General features: G+C 37.6%; 1 protein-coding gene across 6 annotated transcripts in view; it reads right to left on the bottom strand.

The window, feature by feature from the left end:
- AKAP6 (A-kinase anchoring protein 6) overlaps window positions 1-17,344 on the bottom strand; it is a 527,913-nt gene that overhangs the window by 237,674 nt on the left and 272,895 nt on the right. For 3 of the 6 annotated variants that reach the window (XM_015453690.4, XM_005561045.5, XM_073997218.1), the window contains 2 exons: window positions 11,945-12,041; window positions 10,681-10,847 (listed from right to left, as the gene is read on the bottom strand). In XM_015453690.4, the coding sequence (XP_015309176.3) occupies window positions 10,681-10,847; window positions 11,945-12,041 (264 nt within the window). The remainder of the gene's footprint in view (window positions 1-10,680; window positions 10,848-11,944; window positions 12,042-17,344) is intronic. The other 3 variants (XM_073997217.1, XM_005561046.5, XM_073997219.1) reach the window with 1 other exon arrangement.

Raw genomic sequence — 17,344 nt, 5'->3', positions numbered from 1 at the left:
CCAAATCTACATCCTTAACACTGACCTCTACTCCGAGCTTCAGGCTTGCATTTTCAACTGTTACACAAGAACATAGCATTGATTTTCAGGTTTCTCCTCCTTACTAAATCTTTGTTCGCAAACTTTCCTGTACTTTAGAATCACCTGGGGAGGTTACAAAAATATCTATGCCCAGGTTACACACCTAGATATTCTTATTAATTGTGCATCAAGGTCACTGTTCTAAACAGAGTTAATTATCTTCCCTTTCAAAGCTGTTCCTTATCGAAATGTGTCCAACCTCAGTTAATGGTAATACCATTCTCCTAACTGCTCATGCTCAATTCCTTTAAGTCATTGTTAACTCTTCCCTCAGGCTCCATCCCCTAGATACCAAATCCTATTATTTCTTCTTCCAGACTATCAGTCTTACTTTTTTCCTTATATTATCACAGCCACTGCTTTGCCTCGGCCTGCCTTTAGTTATTGTAGTGGTTTTCTAATTCATTGTCTTGACTTTCAGTCCTTCCTCTTTCATCCTACCTTTGCCATCTGTTTTCTATGACCAAATTCAGTCATCAAAAACACACAGGGCACACCAGTAAAACACAACTCTTCAGCCTGATATCCAAAGCTGTCCAGTATATAAGTCAAACTTTTTCAGGATCTATCTTTCACTAAGTCCTCATCTCTTGCTCATAAACACATGGATACTGTATGCTCAAAAAGCCAAACTATTCACTGTTCACTTTCGATGTCCCTCATATTTTCCCTTTTCCATACTTTTGACCATGCTATTTCCTATGTCAGGAATGCTGTCCCTCCAACATCTTTCTATTACCAATTTAGCTGAATATTACAGACCTCCACAAAATCCACCTTCTCTTAGGCCTTCCCAGAGCCCATCGGATTGAAATAATGTTCCCTCCCCCAGTTTTTGTATCTCTTGTATTTATCGCACAGTCTGCTTTAATTTAGAACTACATTTGTGCACATCTTTCTCCACCACTAGGCAGTGAGCAAGGAGAGGTACAGTATCCTGTCCAGAGCTACATCATCATGTTGTAGTTACATTTTAAATATTAATCTATTCTAAGGATGAATAAAAGCAGTATAGATGGAGAGAATGAGAAAAGCCATAAGCAAGAGCAAAGAACAAAGAAAAGGAAAAATATATTTGGAAAAGGGTGAGTAAACTGGAAGAATTAAGAAATAAAACATTGACACAAATCCTAACTAAGCAGCTAGAATCAAATGATGGGCTAAGAAGTTTGTCCTTTCCCTTGTTATAGAAGGTGTCTAAGAAGACTGTCTCAATGATTATCTAATGCATTTGGAACCTAAGTTTTTTGTTGTTGTTGTTGTTGTCAGTAAAGGGAAAATAATAATAGGAGTTAGGACTCCTGGCATTGTTGGGAAGAATGAATAAGCAAACCCAGGTAAAAGGCTTTACATGAACCTAAACTATAGTAAGCCCGTGGTGAGTGCTAACCCCATTAATAGAATATGTTGTATAAACACACTCACACACACAATGGTTATACAATAATATCTAAGATGTCAAAATTAAACAAAGTTTTTCTGCTTTTGATTTCCAGAGACTGAGAAAGGAATGAACATGTGTGTGCACGTGTGTGTGTGTCAGAGAGAGAGACCTCATGAATACACTAAGGTCCATGAAACAGACTTGGGCAGCCTGTGGAACAAATGCCTCTAAAGACAGCTGAGGCAATGTTTTTTAGCTTCTACCACATTTCACTAGACACATGCTTCCTTCTTTAATCTTTCTCCTCTGTTCCTTCTTTCTTCTTTCTAGTCTCTCTTTTCTTTTGTCTTAGTCTCTTGATTTAGGCTTCCTTTTTTCCTTCTCTCTCTTCTCACTCAGGGAGGTCCACGACCTTGCTGAGCTCTGCTGGAGGTAATGCTAAACAACTATTGGCCTCTGCAGGCCAAATGAGTATAAAAATGAGAAGCTGCTGCCCCAATCCAATGCAAAATGGCCTGGAACCTACAGTGAGATGGTCCCTGAGTTCTGCCTGGCAGGACCTCCAATCTAGTTAATGTTTTCTGAGAAACATAAACCTTCATTTAGGCACAGTGGGAGCTAAGACTGGGAATGTTCTCTGAGTACTGGTGGCAAAGAGCAGTACAGTACCTTAAAAAACACTCTATCTCTGGTAGCATCACAACCGCATAAATGGCTATATTCCAACTGAATTCCAAAGAGAAAGAACAAGCAAAATGTGGACAACTCAATGCCATTTGACTACACTAGATGGGAGAGATACTCTGGGTGTGAGAAAAGTTAAACAAGCATTTGGAGTATTTAGGGTGCCGAGTGCAGATGTGTGTACATTTGAAAACTGCCATTTAATAAGAAGGCCTAGGCGACTCAATAAACACAAAAGCCAGAGCGGAGTAATCCCTTTAGCAGGCAGGGCTCTCCCGGGCTCAGCCTGCTCCCCTGCCAGAAACAACACATTCCAGGAAAAAGTGTAAGTCACACACTGAGGTAATTGTTTCACACTTTCAAAGAATGTACTTATTAGTTTTAAAGTGTTTTTTAGAAGCAATTCTGTATCTTGCCTTCTTTTTTTGTGCTTAAATACTTATATTAATAGATTTTTTTTAAATGTTTGACCTCCACTATATAGCACAAAGTGCTTCTAATGTGTTTACTCTATATTTAAAATTGATCAGACTGAGTTACAAAATGTGAGATCTGCCAATAAAAATGGCTGCTTTCCACAGACTGTAAGTTTGTAAACAATACCAAGCATCTTTGCAACTTTAGGTATTGCAGATTCAGAGATCAGGCATTCTCGGACTAAATAGGAAAAAAGTAAGCTACCTATTCCTGTCAATGACTTTTCCCTGTGTTGATTAGAGACATCAAAGAATTTTACTTCCAGATTCTTCCTGAGCCAAATGTTTCCATTCTCAAGGCCATCAGCAATGGAAATATAGTGTGAAAAACAAAATAAGACATGCTTTTTTTTTTTGAGACAGTCTTACTCTGTCACCCAGGCTGGAGTGCAGTGGCACAATCTCGGCTCACTGCAACCTCCGCCTCCCGGGCTCAAGCAATTCTTCTGCCTCAGCCTCCTGAGTAGCTGGGACTACAGGCACATGCCACCATGCCTGGCTAATTTTTTATATTTTTAGTAGAGAGGGGGGTTTCACCATATTGGCCAGGCTTGTCTTGAACTCCTGACCTCATGATCCACCCGCCTCAGCCTCCCAAAGTGCTGGGATTACAGGCATGAGCCACCACGCTCAGCCTGCTATGCTCTTATACACTATACAGACCATGACCATTAGCTGTCCTTTGACCTAGTATATATTTTTATTTTCCCAACCATTTTTTTGAGTCATCTCAAGAGAGTGGCAGACCATTAAAAAATTCTTCATCTTAGATCCACCCATACATCTTATAATATGCAAATTTAAGTGCCTCAAGGAGATTAGAGAAACTATTTTTTATTGGATTCTATCACAAACTTAGTAACCACACTGATCTTCAAAGAAGGACTCACTTTTGTTTCTGTCTTTCAAAAAATACTTTTGAAGAAAAGTTGCCCTTCTGATAACGAAAAAAAGGGGCTATTGAAAAATCCACAGTAGAAGAAAGAGTTCTCCCTAGATACTGCAAATCAGGACTATGTTTATATAGTTCAGCAGGAAAGGAACCACATCGGATACTGGCTTTTAGAAAGATTTCTGCACAGAAGAGGTGGAATTGGTAATGTATGTATACTCATTTGCTTGCATCAAGAACTCCATTCCATTTCAGTCTGCCAACATCCTAATTAAGATGATCTGAATCTTAGGTAATCTATTATTCTAGATCTAAGATAGCCCAAAGTACCTTAGACAAGATGTTACACTATGTGCTTACACTGAAATGATAAGACCACTAAGCAGAAAAGCATGTCTTCTCTCATGTCTGGCCTGGCACTGGGCAGAGTGCAGAGTTCTCTGTTGGCACTCAATAAATAATGGCCAGGCCTTTGCCTGTTGTTTTCCTTTCTATTACTTTAGGCACAATTTAATCTTACTAGATCATTTCTGGTTTCTTTCGATAACATATACCTGCGCTCTCGTTTGCATGAGGAAGACAGCAAAGTGTCTCAAGCAGTTCCTTATAAATGTGTGCATCAGTATATGTGGGACTGACAACACATAAATGCAATTCCCATTGATTGTATTAGTGCTCTTTCTGAAGATCTTATATTAAGGAACATGCTAACTCCATGAGCTTCTGAGCCAGAAAAGAAAAGAATGTAGAGCCAATACTTTGTTTCACCAATGCTGTGGAAAAATCAGGATCAAGTTCTATTCTAAGAAAATATTAGCCAGTTGCGCTATTACCCGAGAGATGCCGTAAAATACAGAGAAAACATCTTGCCAAGAAGCTCCCCAGATTGACTCCTTTATATCCCTTCAGTTAAAGAAAGTTACCCATAATTCATTAGCATAGATACTGGGTTAAGACTTGGGCATCTGGTAAACAAACAAAAACACATGCTAACACTGGACTTGCCCTCTCTTGACATCTAAAGAAAGGTCAAATGGGTATATTGTAAGCAATATACCCAAGTCAAAGGCCACATAGATGTAAATTATCAGCCAATATCTAACACTTTCATTCATAGGGCTGAGCAAACATATATAAGGAATATCCTTAAGCTTACTCTTCTGTTATTGTTGAACAGATAACATTGATGACCTTCATAGTCTGATATCCATTTCCAAAGGAAGATGACTTCAATCTAAGAGCCTCAAAGAAGGCAGATAAAATGAGCACAATCCTAGAGTTCAAAGCAGCTAACTCTCTGTCTCCTTTCACTAAAGAAATGAAGATGTTGGTTGGGACTCAGGCTAGGTCACCCTTGTAGTAGCTGTAAAGTTTTCTGAATTTACAATAAATCTTCAAATATTCTTTGTTCTGGAAACTTATCTGTTTCTTTAAAAGGGGTGAAGGAACTGTTGTTGCATGCGTTCAGTATGCAAAGTTGGATAAGGTCATATGGGGAAATCCTGGTCTCCATTCTAAGACACCTGTAATAATGCATGCTTTATAAGTGAAAAATAAAGAAAGAGAAGATAAGAACAGTTTAAAGGAGGCAATGTATAAAATTTAAAGATGCTTTCTTGCTTTCAGAATTTTTGTTTTTTGCCTTGAAAGGTCAAAAAAATGTAGCTTTTGTTAGGTGTCATTCACTATGTTTTGAAATCCCTTCAGTTGTAGACCATTAAAAAATTGAACATACTGAAAGCCTAATCTAAGGTGATAAACTTTCACCAATCTATCTTAAAGTAAAAATATATAATTATAAGCATATTTTCAATTATTTGATGTGACTGCTGAAGCTCTATTTCTAGAACTGGTGAATTCTATTCTCTATTTCCATGTATAAAAGATCTCACAGTCCTGAGAAAACACTTTTTTAAAAAATGAAATACAACAAATAAGGTATGCTGCCAAGTCCTAGGGGAGAAGTTTCCCAGAGTCTTTGAATTTCCTCCTATCCTCCCTCTTTACAAGATTTCTAAAACCAAGTCCTTTTCTGCAGTCTCTCAAACAAGGTAAAAAAAGAAAAATACCCCCTAGATATATTCCTTAGATTTTCTATTATGCTTCTCAAGCTCCCAGTAGCTTCTGAAGTAAACCTAAGATGAATTCTAGAGTTATTTTTTTATCATGTTTTAATTTTAGTTCCTCTTTAGGTCTAAGATGAAATAGATGATCATAACTGCTGTGCTTGGAGATGCATTTCACGGCACAATTTGTACATGACCTGTGCAAGGTCACGTCATGGAAAGAGGGCTGACATAATGGCTAAGAAGCCAAATCCAGCTTTTAGTCATGGAGAACTTCAGGGAAACCTATTTAAGCTTGCTCTATTTATTGCAATATAACAATAAAAATTTTGGCTTAAACAGTATGTTTAGGTTTATTCTGTATAGAGACCTCACTCTGGCTTGGATTATATTAATAGAGACATAGGAGGAATTATTATCAAATCACTGATCATTAAGGATCGTTTTTTGTTACATTGTTGTGTCTTGGTGCAGACTGTGGCAGGCTGGCCTACTCATCATCTGCAACAAGGGCCCAGGTTCCAGCCACACCACAGTTTTCACACCTCTCTATCTTGGTATGTGCTATTCTCGCTGCCCATTATTTTCACCTTGGCAAAATCCTGTCTATCTTTCATTTAAAACATGAATGCCTCCCTGTAAATTGTTCTTTAATAGCCCAAGGTAGGTTTAGTTATTTCCTTCTCAGTGTATTTATAGCACTTTGCCCCTATCTGTATCAGAGTATTTATCAGATCCATTTAATATCTGTTTATTATTTATAACCTATTATTTATTATAATTATTTATTCATCTCTAGAAAATGAAAGCTTGTCCACTATCCTCAGCAAGCTAACACGGGAACAGAAAACCAAACACCACATGTTCTTACTTATAAGTGGGAGCTGAACAATGTGAACACACAGATCCAGGGAGGGAAACAACACACACTGGGGCCTGTCAGCGAGGGGACAGGTGGAGGGAGAGCATCAGGAAAAAAAGCTAATGCAAGCTGGGCTTAATACCTAGGTGATGGGTTCATAGGTGCAGCAAATCACTATGGCACATGTTTACCTATGTAACAAACTTGCACATCCTGCACATGTACCCAAAACTCTAAATAAAATAAAATAAGAAAATGAAGTCGTGTGTTTACTCCTGCTTAGGATTTACTGCGTGCCAGGCACTGTTCTAAGCACTTCAGGTGTGTCAGCTCTTTTAAATCTGTATCACAACCCTTTGAGGTGGATATTATCTTACCTCTATTTTATAAATGAGAAAACAGAGGCACAGGGAAGTTAAATAATTTTCCCAGGAACACACAGCTAGTAAGTGCCAATCACTGAACTCAAGCAGTCTGGCTTCAGAATCTGAGCCTTTCTATTATTATTATTATATGTGTTTGCCCAAGGGAGTAAAAGAAGCAGTTCCTAAATATTAAATAAATAGAAAGCATGAACATTCTGATTTTTTCATAGTTTCTTAAGCTTAAATTAAGAAATATATTTTGTGTTAAATTGATTTCAAATTCATCCTTGAGTATGGATGAGTTCATTTTTCCAGAGAAAATTCAGCCAAGATTGTGGAGAGAGAACTAGTTGGGAGGTAGAGGCCTGGGGTTTTGCTGACTCAATCATGTCAAGATCTCAAACTCTCAGAGCCTCCCTCAACTTCTGCATCTGCACATACCTACAAAAGCCTCTCCTTGCAGCTGCTTTTAGATGCACTATGCTGTGCATATAATGTGACATGAAAATGCTCTGGAATAGAAATACTATTAAAAAGGAAAACATGAATGTTATTCTTGGTAAACTGATGTGATTCAAGGTATTTTCGCCTTTGGAATAATGTAAGTGGAGGGTTTTTGCTTGGTTTTCTCTTAAGAAGTAAGGCACCTTAATCATTAAGAACCAGATGTATTTCTTTTTCTTCTTGATATTTAAATTCATATCTCAAGTCCCTCAGCTCAATGTCACCTATTTTACCTCTTATCACTTTTTAATTCTTATACTTTTAAATGTATTCTTATTTTTTATTTATAATAATTCTTGCTCATTGAGAGGTTTGGAAAATTCAAAGACATTCAAAAATATATAATTGTATATCATAGGTATCCTCCAATATTTCCAATTCTCTTCTAAAACATGATTTTTATGGTTATATAACCATAACATTTCATTAGAATGAAATTTAGCATAATTTAATCAAACCATTCTTATTTTAAACATTTCAGTTGATGCCAATTGTTTGCTACTATAAGTAACAATGCAACAGACATTCTCTTATTCATTTTGGGTGAGGATCATGTAGTCTCTGCAGGAAAAGGGTCTTCCTAGTGCCTATTATAGAGGTTCTCCAAGAGCTTATTGGAATGCAGATTCCAGGGCCCCACCCATGAGGTTCTGGTATGGTCTGAGGAAGAGCCTGGGTAGGTAGGTCCTCTTTTTGAGAAACGCTAACAAGGCTTCTCTTTGATAACACTTCCTCCTTCTCACTGGGTTATCAACTTCATTCTGTCTCAATGCCTCCTTAAACAATAAGCTGATTTCAAAGCGTCCATTTCAAACTGGCGCTGGTGAATGTACTCATTTCCAACATAGCTCTTTCATTAATTTAGGTCATTGTGCTATCTCTGTAGTCCACTTTGGCATGCTCCCACCCTACCCCCACTCACCCCACCCCACCCACTCATATCCCATACCATAGCCAGTAAGAGGTTTTTATAGCGCAATGCGATGATGTCATTTCTCTTCTTACTCCAAAAGCCTCCCCTTGTACAACAACAGGGAACCCAGCTTCCCTTGCACACTTCTCTTTCTAACCACACTGGCCTGTTGGCTCCCTGATGCCCTAATCTAAATCACTTCTACTGGCCCAACCTCTTGTGCCTCTCTTTTCTTTTCTTTCATAGCACATCACAATCTGTAAAGGCATGGGTTATTAAAGTCTGTTTCCTACACCTCACCACAAGCTTCATGAGACAGGCACTGAAGCCAATTGTTCATCTCTAATGCCTCGTCCCACACTTGGCCCCGAGCAGTGCCGGTGAAAGGCAGTAAGCTAGGTGGTGATGAACATGGGCTCTGCGATCAAAGGGCTCCCAGCTCTGCTACTCAGCAGCTGTGTGACCTTAAGGAAGTTACCTAACCTCTCTTTGCAGCCCCTTTTCTCCATCGGGGATTAAAATAGGGCCACTTTAAAAATTTGTCATGATAATTAAGACATAATACAGAAATGCTATAGAATAGCATCTGGCATGTAAAATGTAGCCAATACAGGATAGCTTTTTAAAAGTAGGCACTCACTGTATTCTTGTTAAATAAACAAAATACAATGAAGATTTTTTAAAGTGATTTTCCCAACTCAGCCTCCTGAGTAGCTTAGATTATAGGCGCGTGTCACCACACCCAGCTAAAATGAAGATTTTTGACTTGTTTTTTAGAGACAGGGTCTCTCTCTGTTGCCCAGGTTGGAGTGCATCCTAGGCATGATCCTAGCTCCCTGCAGCCTTCAATTCCTGGGCTCAAGCAATCCTCCTGCCTCAGCCTCCTGAGTAACTAGGACTGTAGGTGCATGCCACCATGCCTGGCTCATCTTTTACTTTTTGCAGAGATAAAGTCTTGCTATGTTACTCAGGCTGGTCTCAAACTCCTGATCTCATGTGATCCTCCTGCCTCAGCCTCCTACAACAAATTTTTAACTGTGTCATTTCTCTTCATCTTTCCTCTCCCCACTTCCACACACAGCCAAAGCATTAGCCCAGTGAACTTCTCCCTACAGCCTACTCCTTAAAATAGCTCCAAGTCTGCCCTGAGAAATCTGCCAAATATACTCTCCATTCCATATTATTAGTTCCAGCTTTGATCCTTTCATCACATCACTTCCTAAAATATGTGCTCATGTGCCAAGTCACCTCTCCTCCTTCCTTTAAATATTTCCTGAAATGTGACCTTCTTCATGGAGCCTTCTTTAAGTGAAACTGAGCTCATCATTCTATCCTCTGTTTCCAACAAATAAGTTAAAGGTGTTGTTTGAGATTCAAAAGCCGTAAATTCAGCTTTTCACTGGCTGCATGGGTCTCAACATTGCAGGGCTGGATGGGTTTCTCCTCTGCCTACATTTAAAAATGTGAGTCTAAGAGGGCAAAGTGTTTTTTAACTTGCTTTGTATACATTTAGTACAATGCCAATCTACATGGATGCTGAATAAATGTGATTTGATGATGATTTACTTACTTTGTCCAAGCCAGGAATAAAAACCATGAACTCTTAAATCTGTTTCCCCCATGTTACAATACGTTTTATTCTGGATTTATTATGAGGCTAGTTTTCACAGATGCAAAAGAAAGGAGTGATTACATGAAAATATCAAATTAATAACATTATTTTCCACATTATGAGTCCAAAGATACCTTTAGAACAGTGCCAGTCTATATTAAAAGGTGCCTCATTTAAAGTTCAATTGCATATGTTTTATGGGTTATTTTGGACATCTAAAATGAACAACCAAAACACGTCAATACTCATTTTTAAAGTACTTGTTGTATTCGGTGCATGTACCATTATGGAGAACTTACACTCGGAGCAAAAAGATTTGTAGCAAAGCATATGACCTTCTTCCCACTACAATGACCATCCCCTAATTAGGCAATGCATCTGATAGTCATTAACAGGAATGAGATAATGAATCACTTTCTCTCTTCTTTGTTAATTTGCTGTAACCAAGCGGCTAATGGATGTCAGAGCTGAGTGATTGCACTGATTATAGTGATTTATAGTTGCAACAAAACAATTTAAAACCATTCTGATTATTCATGTTAAAGATGCTTTATGTTTTGTTTACTAAATGTTTTATGTCTCCCTTTCTCTCACCCCTAAAGTACTGTCTCCCTCCTTCTCTGCCACTTTTCAAAAAAAGATCTCTTCCTGGAAAACTTGGAAGTTGAAGGCTTTATTGTTTTAAACTAAGCCATTTCATTTTGTTTATATATATAGAGAGATATATAAAGTTTACCCAGTAGAAACAAAAAGCCTTAGGGTTGGAAAGAAAACTTCAGTGGTGCCTAGTTCAAAAGAAGACAGAAATGAGAGGAAATAAGGAAAACTTCAAGCCACTTACCTTGGGGCTTCCAGTCCCTTCCTCATCCTCCACAGACACATCAGTAGCCAGTATCTCGGCTTTGATGGTATCCAGAGCCCTGAGAATCCAGCTGTGCTGCCGTTTGATTTGCCTCTGCAGCTCCTTCCATTGACTTGCAATCATCCGCAGCATGTCCTTCAGTCCTTCTCCAAAAGGAGGGGAAAGCAGAAGTTGTGGGCCTGAATGAATCTTTGCTCATTATTTTTATTTAGTAAATTAGATGGCTATTTTAAACAATATAAATATTTTTAGGTGACCATTACCATCACCTGCCATATCAACATTTGTCACTCAGAATAGAAACAGGCAATTCTTGACAGGAGGTATAAGGACACAAAAATGTGATAACCACATAAATCTCTGGCTTGGAAACTGACTTACTCAGTATATTGTCTTAAAAAAAATACATGAGGAACAAAAATCACAATGTATAAAAATTAGTAACATTACAGTTTCACATTCCAAATAAAACGCTCTGTGTGTATCTGTGTAGAGACTTCATAATGATAAAAAATATCTACGGAACTAGGTAAAGTCAATTCAATGAGAAATACAGTAAATAGGCCAGAATTAAGACAGCAGTCTTTAACATTAGCAAATCCAATTAATACTATCTTTTTCCTGTTTAGCTTTGCTAAGCTCAAACCTAGAGCCAAACTGTAAGTCATCCATCCTGTCTTATGGTCTTCTATTATCAGGATAAGTATAACCAAATGACAAAATTATTTTTTATTTATTATCTGTTCCTTATAAATATATTAATACTGGGGTAAGAATTGGTTGAAGGCCAAAAACTCTGCAAGATGTTCATGTGTGTGAAGTGGCAGGGAAATAATTTAGACTGCTTGCCTTATATCTGTAATGATATCTATAAGTACCCTAATGCGTATGCATTATAACTATATATACAGTTCTCATTCATTATCTTAATGTTATTTCCAGAGCACCTACATCAAAACGCATGTCAATGTGAAGTTTTCAAGAATGTAATTTCAACTGAAACTCAGGCGAAGAGCAAGCCCAAAATAAAATGAACAGACCATTTGGAGGCAGTATTTCATCTTATAAGTATCACAGCATTGTATGCAGTATATGAAACATTTATAAATCCTGAAGGTCAATCTGATAATGTAAATATTAATAATACATAAGGAAGTGAATATATGCAGTAATTTACAGCAATGCTTCTTCATTCTTAATAGTCTGGAGACATAAAGACTTGCAATATTTCAGGAGGATTTACCTGCTTTGTGAGATGCAATAAGCTCAAGAAGTTGGTGTCCTTCCTCCTCCACAGCTTCCTTGAGAGCACAATGACTGTCTACATTCAACTTAAAACTCTGCAAGGAAAAATATGAGCATCAAACCCTGGCAAGGCAGTTACACATAAAACATCCATATAAAATTACTTGCTACTTTTTATCAAGAACCACACAGCCCAATTTACCCAATAGACAAACTAATTTGCAATACTAAAAGCTATTGATATTTGGGATCTGGGCTCAAAATGTTTCCATTAGATTAGCTGAGTGCATCTGTTTGGAAACAGCTGACAAACCTAGAAATTCATTAGGTTTTTATGAAAAGTCACATCCCGTAGGCTATATCAAGAGTAGCAGTGTTCTATAAAATATACTGAATTTCTACTAGCACATATGAGCTCTTTTCTTCATTTTTTAGAAATGTTAGTGATAGCACTATTTATGAAACCATAAAAAATTGGCAGCATAAAATATATTAGCCTTATGTGTACATATGTAAACCCATTAATATAGTAGGGTTTGATTCAGCTCTGTTTCTCAGATATCACACAACAAAGAATACAGTGGCAGATTCCGGTGCTGCACTGAGGAGTTAAATGTCTTTCAGATCTTTGCTTTTTAAAAGTTTATTACCTAAAATATGACACTGCCTTATAAACGAATACATCAAGCACAATCAGGCATTTTTCACTCATGATAGTTATCCAAAAGACAAAAACTGCTGTCATAGTTGAAATCTAACTCAGAGTCATTTCTTTCAGGGTGTCTTCCCTAATGCTTTATATGGAATTAATTACTCCCCACTCTCTGCTCCTTATATCTGCTTCTACTGTAAAATTTATCTTACTATATGCTGCTTTATTTCTATCCTTGGCTATGAAATTATAAGTAATTTGAAAAATTGCCAGTTTTACATTTATCCCCAATTCATGTCACATTCAAGTTGCTCAATAGATGTTTGCATGAATTGTGGATATCCGTTGAACAGTAACACTCTGAAGGGGAAGGTTTCCATTTAAATATTTCAAGAAACATAGATGACTTTCCAAAGATTTTTCCATCTCTGGAATCTCATAAGGCATTCCAACCATAGGAGGTCCAGTGGAGAGTAATCACACTAACCAATCTATTGAACCAATGGTTAATTTGGGGGGTGAAAATTCATTCCTTGACTAATTGGAACCAGCATGGATTTTGAAATGCTGTGTGGCCAAATTTTGGCTTCTCCATGATGAGTCTCCAAAATATATATGTTTTGCTCTCACTAAACATTTATTGAGAAGGTCTGCACTGCACACTGCACTATACTTGGTATTAAGAATATCTGATAGAAGTTTGAAATGATACAGTTCCAGGTAGAATATAATTTTGGATTAAAGAAGTAAATCAATCATAAATTGTGAAATTAGGTATTCAGGTTCATTCATTCACTTAGAAACCATGTACTGTGCCCATTCCATACACTGTGCTGGGCAATAGAGATTTAAGAGTATAGAGCATGGCCTCCGGCCCCAAAGGGCAACTGAACATGTTACTAGGAGAATGAAGTGTAGCCTGAATCATCCTGGGTGGTCAGTGGTGAGTCCGAACTCTCTTTTTCTCAGCAGAGAAAATGGATCTTTTTAAAGTTCAGAATACTGAAACAATGATCAAAAGAACCTAGAAATGAAGGAGATAGAGATATGCAGATCAAGCCATGAAGTATAAAGATAAGAATTATAAGTTATTATAATTGTAAGTCATTATTAAAAGATGAGTCCAGAATGATGAATCATTTAATCTGACTAGAGGCATAAGATACAATAAAGTTTCAGCAGCCAATATAACAGAAAATGACAATATCAGGTTTCCCCAAGGCTGTTCACCATTTCTTGTACTGTCCTCTTTTAGCTACAGGTACCTGGTTGAATAAAATAAAACATGGTAATGTATGGGAAACCTCATGCTTCTGATCAATCCAAACTATATATTACCTATGAAAAATTAAATGCTTGTTATTGATAGTCAAAACATGACTGCACTTACTTTTTGCCACTGCCACGGACATCCTCAACTCTGAAGCAATGCCATGCAGAATGAGATACATGTGTGTTTTAGGGAGCAGGGACAGGGTAAAGAGAACACGTAAGATCACCCAAGAGCACCAAAATTTAGGAAGAAACTTATTGTAGACATTTTCTCATAACTGTAAATTTAGCCTAGGGCTCTCTTTGATTCACTGTTTACTTACAATAGACCTGTTTTGAATAGTTGGTAATCATGAGCTTCCAAAGAGGTGCATGAGGTCTATGTCTCAGAGCAAATGGGAATCTAAGGAACCATAAGTGGTTGAATAATTTGATATAATTGAAGCCAAGAGTATAGAATAGATGCAGCTGGAACTGGCTCTGCTTCAAGATGACATGGAAGCATTTGATTAGGAAATTGGAAAAGATGAGGTATTCATTATTAGGAAAAAGATAATCTGATAAGCTTGATGCTGTAGAAAAGAACCATTTAACATAACTGTTACCCAAATGGTACAATATTGCTTGATTTTCAGGTGCACCCATTAACCATTAATAATATCAACTAAGGAATTCACAATGAGCCTCTGAGAAGGCAGACGAGCAGGCACATTAACAAAATTGTCAATGAAATTTCTGGCTGCTAAAGGATTCTATAATAAGCTCTCTCCATTTTGCCCCCACCTTTTCCCAAGGGAAGGAAGCTTAGATGAAAGGTTTTATTTTTTTGTTGCTGTTCTTTCCTTAAACTTGATACTTGAACACATTTCCATTCTTCAGCAATGCCCTATGGTGTACAGTCCCTCTACAATATCCATAGCACTCCCTGAAAATGCAGAGCATTCTCTGAAGAATGAATTTATGGCAAGAACATTGCCATAGGCAGTTACCATAGTCCTATGGCACTGATTATATGAAATTCCATAAATATGAGTAATCTGGTTCCTGGATGACACCAGATCTTTTTAGCATCTTTAAAGCAATGCGTAGACAAATGACTAGAAGAGAATAACTAAGGAAATGGAAAAACACAATGACTGAAACAAGCACAGGATTATCAAAGATTCACCAATGGGCATTTCTATTACTATAACCTCTAGCATCACCAGCTTGCATATATCTGGATGTACTACTTATTGGCAGGAACAGACTTTGAGTATTCCCACTGATTGTACTTTGGTCATGATCAGATTTGCAAAGCAGATAAAATATCTAATCCTTTTCACTCATATTTCTGAATAGCCCAGTTTGATAGTCACATGGACATAAAACCAAGGAAATATATGCCGTGACGCAAACAGATATCCTGGTACAAGAAAAAGTGGGAAAGATCATAAGCACATTCAAAGGCTTAAATGTCCAGAGTGGTTCAATCTTAGCAGTATCAAATCATGAACACAGACTTTCGATCACCTGATGGAAATATTGTTAGTTTTTGCCAGGTCCACTGAGTTCCATTAGTCTTGTGATGTTCATGAATAAGTAGAAAGGACAAAAAGAGTTAGATTATTTTCTGGCCTAAGTTTTGTTTTTTCACAAGGCATAAATTCATATAATAAATATTTATTGAGTAGTATTTGTCAAGCCTATAGATACAAAAGTTAACAATATACAATCCTTATCCTCAAACAGTTTATATTCTATTGTGTAAAGGAGATAAGAAAACAGGTAGCTTTACAAGACCCAGCAAAGAATAAATATGTAATTAGGGTTTAGTGCATAACACAGAGTGGTGGGGCCTTAAGCAAACTAAACGGTGATATGCCTTGACCAATGGGATTCAAGGTTTTTTTTAAAAAAAAAATTATTTAAGAATTACGCTGGCCAAGTAAAAACAAGGCTAAATTAGCTGGGTGTGGTGGCACGCACATATAGTCCTAGCTACTCGGAAAGCTGAGGTGGGAAGACTGCTTGAGCCCAGGAGTGAGCTATGATCGTACCACTGCACTCCAGCCTGGGCAATAGAGCAAGACTCTGCCTTTAAAATAAAACAAAATACAAACAAGACGGATTTTTATAGTCTGTATAAGTGCTGGATAGGGGTTGTGGGAGCCCATGCTGGGATCCAGGTTCAGCAGAGCCTAGCAGGGAGCTTGTGGAGAAAGAACTGATTTGTACATGGGCCTGAAGATACTCCTACATTATAGTATGAAGCAGGGAGCCACAAGCAGCTCAGTGTGGCTAGGGCAGGATGCAAGCAAGAAAGACAGCAGCTATGGCTACACAGGACTTGACCCCAAGAACCATGAAAGAGTGATGGAAGAATATGCCAGTGACATGGGAGAGTGGCTGGTGCAAATCTGTGATCTAGAAATCTTTCTAGCTATTGCATATAGTGTTGATTTTAAAAGGGCAGACTGGAGACAAGGAAGCCATTTAGGAAGCTGCTGTGGTAATACAGGCCAGATGTTTCTGCATGCTCATATTTTTTTTAATTAAAAAAGGTATGCTTTTCCTTCTAAGTGAATAGAAGAAAAAAATGGACAAAATCTTCTGTCTTTTTAAGTTTCTCTCAGTGCGTGAGAGAAGCATGTGCCAGAATTTAGTTCTTTGGCTGTTCTGATGATAAATACCAGAGGTTATTAGTCAGGAGTCTCCAAATGTGAAAGACATATTGAACTGATGAACTTTTACTCCCACTGTCATTTTAAAGAGATGGTATATATGCTGATGAATAAGACACTTGACGACACTTTTTCTTCACACAAAAGATTTTTACTACCCTAAGAAAAAGAAAACTTGCCTTTTTACAAGGGCAGGAGGAAGAATGTGTGTTCAGCCAGAAAAGCCAAGGCTTGAAAAGTCACCTGCTATCTGCCTCAGGCCATCTCTGCCCAGGCTCCACTCTGAGCTGTGCCCAGAACCACTCTCCATTCTCAGAGGGGCTCCTGGGGGAGAAGAAAGCCATGATCCTCCGAGTAGTTTCTCTTCTCCTCTCCACAATGCCATCCACAGAGGATGGGCAGATGTACCTGTCCTCAAAATATATCTTTAAAATGCCACATATACCAAGAATTGGAAGATTTCTATGAGTAAGCATTTAAGAACCTCCTGAAAACTTGATAAGACATTAGATAGCCATCAAAATGAAGACTAAGCAATCACATGGACAATACATAGAACATGCCACAAAAAATGAAGATTCCAAATTGTATCTATGATAAAATTACATATGTATAAGTAAATAGTCTTAGTACTTAGAAAAAGACTGCATAAAAAACACAACAAAATGTTAACATAATTTGTACAGGGTTGAACTTGGAGTTACCATGGTCTGATCTTAGGGAACAAGCTCTGGGTGCTTTAGTTTTCTAAAATATAAAATGGAAATAATACTATCTAACTTCTAGGTGGCTGTGAGACTTAGAGATAATG

The sequence above is a fragment of the Macaca fascicularis genome, chromosome 7, assembly GCF_037993035.2.
Source record: "Macaca fascicularis isolate 582-1 chromosome 7, T2T-MFA8v1.1".
Classification (NCBI taxonomy): Eukaryota; Metazoa; Chordata; class Mammalia; order Primates; family Cercopithecidae; genus Macaca; species Macaca fascicularis.
The sequence above is the reverse complement of the archived record's forward strand: the minus strand, read 5'-3'. Positions and strand labels throughout refer to the sequence as shown.